The following is a 6,000-nucleotide window of genomic DNA, read 5'->3' on the forward strand; positions in this document are numbered from 1 at the left end:
AACATGAAGTTAGTAGTTACAGTGGAAATGAACAATTTGGAGTTTTCAAGAAACATCCTGTATGAACAGGAGGATAAGAAACTGTCAGGCTTGAAGGGAAGTGAATCCATTTATTAGGCAGATTCCAGCCTAATAAATTAAAAGGTGATAAATTTATTCTTGGTATAACAGATGATTTCAAGCCACCATAAAATAAATTGATGGTAGAAAGATACTGAGCAGGATATTACTTATTAGGGGAGAAGAACAAAGAACTGAGGTGAGGTTCTGGAGACCTGAGAACATCCTTCCCTTCTGCAGAGCTGCAGTCATTAAAACATGAAGTGCATGTGGAAAACTGCAGGGATACACGGGGTGTGCCCTTGAGGAAAGGGAGGTGGGAACCTCTTCAGCACTGTCAGGAAACATCCACACTGAGAAAAAAATAGAGTGAATGAAGATAAAGAGCAGATTATTCTGGGGATCAAACTTCGCTGTGCTCTGAAGAAAAGAGGGGGCAACTACAGCATGTTTCCCTCACTGCCTGCTGTCACAGACCCACATGGTTTCTGGCAGTGTTGGAGAAGAGACTGAGGATGGGTGGCTGATGCTGGTGCTTTGATCACTGACACTTCTCAAGGGGATGCTGTGCTGTGCAGAAGTCTCGGTGCAGAGCCATTCCCTCTGTCTCCAACTTCCTGGCATCACGTTCTCACTCCAGAGACCAACTCCCAGCAAAGCTGCCACACCCAGGCTGGAAACCTTGTCTTTCTGCATGTCCCAAACCTGGGGCAGCCAAGAGAACTGCTGTGAGGTACTTACACCCCACCCTGTTTCTTCCCCTGGGTGAGCTGAGGCAGCAGCTCCCCCTGTGCAGCGAAGGTGTGGGTGTGCTCTGGGGAGATGTGCTGGGGGTCAGGGGGAGCTTGTGTTCCTGTCCTGGAGAACTGCATTAGACTGGCAGAGCTGGGACACCATTCTGCTAAAAAGACAGGATTTGCCTACAGGCTCCCTAGCAATGGAAAGAGCATTTTATTCTTGCTGTGTAGTCAGCTGGGCTGGCACTGCTGCTCCCTGAGCTCTCCCAAACCCCCAGGGACAGCATTCAAAGGGGACACTCCAGGGCCTGCTGGTTCCAGGATGGTCATTCCTTCACCTTTCCCTTTAGGAGGTGGCTGTCCCTGTGGTGGGAAATCCCAGGTGGGATTTCATGCACAGAGCAGAGCCACAGCAGGAATGATTCTGTTCCTTCCTCATTTTGTGAAAGAACTCTGGTCACTGGAATAATTTTGTAGGATCTCCAGAGGTTCTAAGACAGGAATCTTAATGCTGGATTTGAAAGCACTGTCTGTATATTTCCTAGTTTTGGTGTTTTTCATTCAGGCCTGCAAATGAACCTTTTACATATCTCTGGACGTTCCTTGTGCTTTTGGATATAAGAGTGAATATCATTAAATGGGTTTATCATACAGATTTAATATTTGAATACATAACTATACAGTTTGGATAATAACTATCTTTCTATAATACCTGATATGTATTGGCAACCTGGATAACTGTTTTTGCTTTTACCTATGTCTACAATCAATTCCTTCAGAGACAAATCCCAGAAGTGCTAGGAGGAGGTAGAGGAGGTACCAATATGAAGGAAAGGAAGGCAGTTTGGGTAGAAACATTTTTCTGCCTTTTTATTTATCTGACACTTTTAGGCCCTCTTCATTCAAGTATTTGAAACAGTGACTGAGGTTCATGACTGCTGATTAATAATGATTTATATTTATTGTCAATACTTTCTAGAGATAAACTTGACTTAACCAACCAAACATAGCTGATCAAAACCTAGAAACACTTGGCGAAGAAAATCCTGTGTTTCTCTCAGAAACAAACATCTAAAGCAACAAAGCCAACAGCAAAGTTTGTTTCTGATCAGAAAGGTGTGTTAAATGCTGAGCCTGCCAGTGGCTGAAGTCACAGAGCTCCATTCCTGCCTGGACTTTGCTCCTGTGACTTCACCCCTTTGTCCTGGACAAGAGCAGGATTCTCCAGGCACGGCCCTCTCATTGTGGGAAGAGCTGCAGTTCTGCTTCTGAGCCTTTGCTCTTGCTCAGGAAATTCAGTGTTGGGGGAGTAAGCAGGTTCAATCCCTGGCTCACATGAATTCTCTATAGCTGAGGAGTCCACTGAGAAGTCTCCTTCCTGTCATACCTCCCAAAAGCCTGGGACAGCTCCACTCTCTTTCCATAGTCACTATAAAATTGAACCATGGCCACAGTTTGGTTTGGTTATTTTCCTGGCTAATGCCTACCTGGCATTTTGTTAATATTATCTTCTTTGTCAGTAGAACATTTCACAGTCTGAGCCCTACAGTAATTAAAGAGAAGAGCCCTGGTGGAGAGGCCCAGAATGTTGGGCCTGATGAACTGTATCAGTAAAGCCAAAGTAAAAAACCACATAGTCTAAAACCTTAATTTTAAGAGATATAAGTGCCCATTTGGAAATGAGTGCAATACTCAGCCTGCTCTGAACTGTTTGCTACAACATTTCTGTTACAGAGCTCCAGAACCTGAAGCCAATGCAGTAAAAGCTGTCCTGCCATGGAGGAGTGGGAGGGAGAGTGGCAGGGAAAAATCCCAGTTAGGGACCAAGGATCATGAAAGCAGAGAATAGGTAGGAAATAATGGTTTTCATGTATGAATTCCAAACTAAGCACAGACTGGCTACATATATAATGAAGTGCTATGAAATGTCATTTTGTGCATCATGTAAACCCAACATTACTCTCAACATCACTGTGAGTATTTTCTCACCAAGTCTTCAGGCAGTTCACTAACAAATGAGGAGGCTGCCACATGTAGCATTTACACTTTGCAGTTATTTTTGTACTGCTATTACGTGTTTTCCATGACTTAGGTGGTGCCAGTTTGTCATCTAGTAGGTAGCCAGAGGCTGAACAATTTTAATCAGCAGCTGCTAATTTGGCACTCACTCTTCAGCCCAATTTTAACAGGTTTTTTGAGGAGTTTAAGGGTAACCAGGCAGCCTGAGAGACAACACTTGGCACTGACTTGGTTTTGCACTGTCTTCACTTTTACCAACCAAAATGCTCCCAGTTACCAAAGTTTTCTTAGGGGTAGATCCTACAAATGCCTGGTGTTGACAGAAGCTGGTCTTGACTCTGACTAATTTCTCCAAGTTGGTAGGTTGTGACAGCAAGTATTTAAAATCTTGTTATTTCTAGTATGTGAATGATAGTAGCTCTCTCACTTTGTTGTTCTTTTATGCACAGTCCAGAGTAAATAAGGGAACTTCTTGTCTGTTCTTTCTTTAAACCTTACACATAATTTTATGTTTTCTCATCCATTATGGGCATCTTTGATTGAACATGGTTACAAAGTCATGGTCTAGTTACAACATGGCTTTTCTTGAGCTGCAGCACTTGCTCCAAGAGGGACCTTGAGGATTTTAATTGGTGTGTGTCTATTTTTGTCATTATTTCTTCCATCTAAGACATTGAACATGCTACTCTGTTTCCCTGCATTCACATGGTTTTCTGCCAAAATAGGACCAGTGACACAAGGATAATTGGCTCCTTCAATGCTGTATTTCCTTTTCAAAAAGCCTTCATGTAATAACTACAAAAGGAGAGTAGAAGCAAGTCAAATGTCAGGAATTGTTTTATTTCAGTGACTGGAAGTAATTTTTAGCCACATTTTTTTCACTAGTGGGTGCCAAAATGATATAAATTTTGATTGATGTCAGTGTGCTCCATTTGTAAATCAGTTTTAGCAGCTATGTGCTAATCTGTTGTTATGGGAGAAAATGCTGAAAAAGAGCATTTTAATTTTTTTAAAAAATGAAATATTTAAGTACTTGTACCTGACACAAAATTTATGTCCTCAATTTCAGACAATTCTGTAATTTCTATGAATTTTGTCTTTATAAATATTACAAGGTTAAGCACATTTCTGTTAACTCAGTTGTTTCCTTAGTCAGGAAGCTATTTCCTTTTTAATGGGTTGATGTGTATCTGGTAGAGGACTTTTAAAAATTATATTCCTACAGCTGTATATGACTGCAAGGCATGCCATTAGTGCAGTATAAAAAAGCATAAGAAAAGGAGATTACTTACGGAGATTGGAATAATTACTGCCTATTCCAATACCAGTGGAGCTTCCAGAGATGAGAGGAAGGTGGAAGAAAAGAACTAGGGAAGGAAAAAATAAGAGAAAAGTCCTTCACCGCAATTTGGGGTTCTTTTGCAACCAGATGTCTGTTGGAGACACGCTGTGTTAATGTGCCCCTGCTCTCTCTGGGCAGGATTGCACATTTCAGATTCTGAGTGTACACAGAGATGTAGCTCAAACAGAGGGGAAACACCAAACCAGTCATTGCTTCCTACTCCAGGAATCACTCCAGTTCAGGAAACGGTGTGAATACCTCTTAGATTCAAAACCCCACATATAAACAACACTGTGTTATATAAATATGTTCATTATTGTTTTTAAGTCAATCACCAGTCCCTGAAACAGGCACCTACCACTGTTAAACCAAATAATTCCCCTAATTTAAGTGCAGCTTAAATGCATCAGGTTGGTGTGTGTCGAACTGGACTGGAATAAATTTATTGTAAAATTTGATACCAACACTCCCCCTCTGCATTCCAGCTTTAATATTTATAACTTGCACTTAAAAGATTTATACTTAGAGGCAACAAAATGCACATGAGTAAAACGTGTCCTAAATAACAGAAATCTTTGGATTTCTCAGAAGATGGGCTCGTTTGCATTGCAAAGCTGAGTTCCGGCAGTGACTCGGGTGTGACCCAGCCCTTGTCCGGGGCTGGGCTGTGGCTCCCGGGCTGAGCCCTGTCCCCTGTGCTTGTGCCACGGGGGTGTCCCGGCTCCTGCCCCTCCGGCTGCCCCGCCACCCCCGGCTCTGGGGCACGGCCGGGGAAGGGGCTTCTCCCTTTTCGGGAGGAGTTCCCGACTAACAAACTTTCTGCGGCCGGGCAGGGTCCTGTGGGGTGCGAGACCTGCCCCGCCGGACCCGCAGCTCCCGCGGCTCCTCCTGCCTTACCCGGCTCGGCTCTGCTTTACCCCAGCACGGTTCAGCCCCTTCCTTACCCCAGCACGGCCGCTGCCTTTTCCTGGCACGGTTCATTCCCTTCCTTTCTCCAGCTGGGTTCAGCCCCTGCCTTACTCCAGTCCTGTTCCTTCCTTTCTTACCCTACCCGTGTTCAGCCCTTTCCTTTACCCCAGTCAGGTTCATTCCCTTGCTTTCTCTATGCCGGTTCATCCCCTTTTCTCACTCCAGTCCGTTTCATTCCCGTCCTCTCCCCATCCAGATTCATCCCCGTCTTTACTCTATCCCTATTCATTCTCTGCCTTTCCTCATCCCGGTTTATCCCCATCCTCCCCCATCCCAGTCTATCCCGTTATCCCCCCATCCCTGTGCATCCCTGTTCCCCCCATCCCTGTCCATGCCATCCGCACCCCATCCCTGTTCCCCCCATCCCTGTCCATGCCATCCGCACCCCATCACCTGTCATGGCCATCGCAGCCCCATCCCCGTTCCCCCCCATCCCTGTCCCATGCCATCCGCACCCCATCCCTGTCCATGCCCCCCTCCCCCGGCCGTGTCTGCCGCTCCTTATCCGAGCCGCCGCCGTGCCCCGCTCTCCTCCATGCGCCCCCGCCGCGCTTCCCTCCGTGCCCTGCGCCCGCCGCGGCCGGACGGGGCGTGCCGGGGGGCGCGCTCCGTGACCCCGCCGGGCGGGCAGGGCCGGGCACGGGGGGAGTGGGGCCCGGCCCGGGGGGGCTCGGGGCCGCCACATGCCGGGGGGCCCGGGGTCGATCCTCTTCCGTCACCCTCTGCTCTGCCGCGCATCCCGTCGAGTGGCGGGCCCGGCAGCGGGAGCGAGGGGAGCGGGGAATGCCTGCGGGGCTCGGGAACGGGGAATGCTGCGGGCTCGGGAAGCGGGAGGATGCCTGCGGGGCCGGGGATCTGCGGGCTCGGGGATGC

At 47.1% G+C, this 6,000-nt stretch overlaps 1 protein-coding gene across 1 annotated transcript in view; it reads right to left on the minus strand.

The window, feature by feature from the left end:
- BEAN1 (brain expressed associated with NEDD4 1) overlaps nucleotides 1–5,533 on the minus strand; it is a 49,311-nt gene extending 43,778 nt beyond the window's left edge. Inside the window, exon 1 of the mRNA XM_029965572.1 lies at nucleotides 5,521–5,533. Coding sequence (XP_029821432.1) covers nucleotides 5,521–5,533 — 13 coding nt within the window. The remainder of the gene's footprint in view (nucleotides 1–5,520) is intronic.
- Nucleotides 5,534–6,000: the final 467 nt, after the last annotated feature.

Source organism: Manacus vitellinus, unplaced genomic scaffold, assembly GCF_001715985.3.
Source record: "Manacus vitellinus isolate BGI_N305 unplaced genomic scaffold, ASM171598v3 scaffold_10_pilon, whole genome shotgun sequence".
Taxonomy (NCBI): domain Eukaryota; kingdom Metazoa; phylum Chordata; class Aves; order Passeriformes; family Pipridae; genus Manacus; species Manacus vitellinus.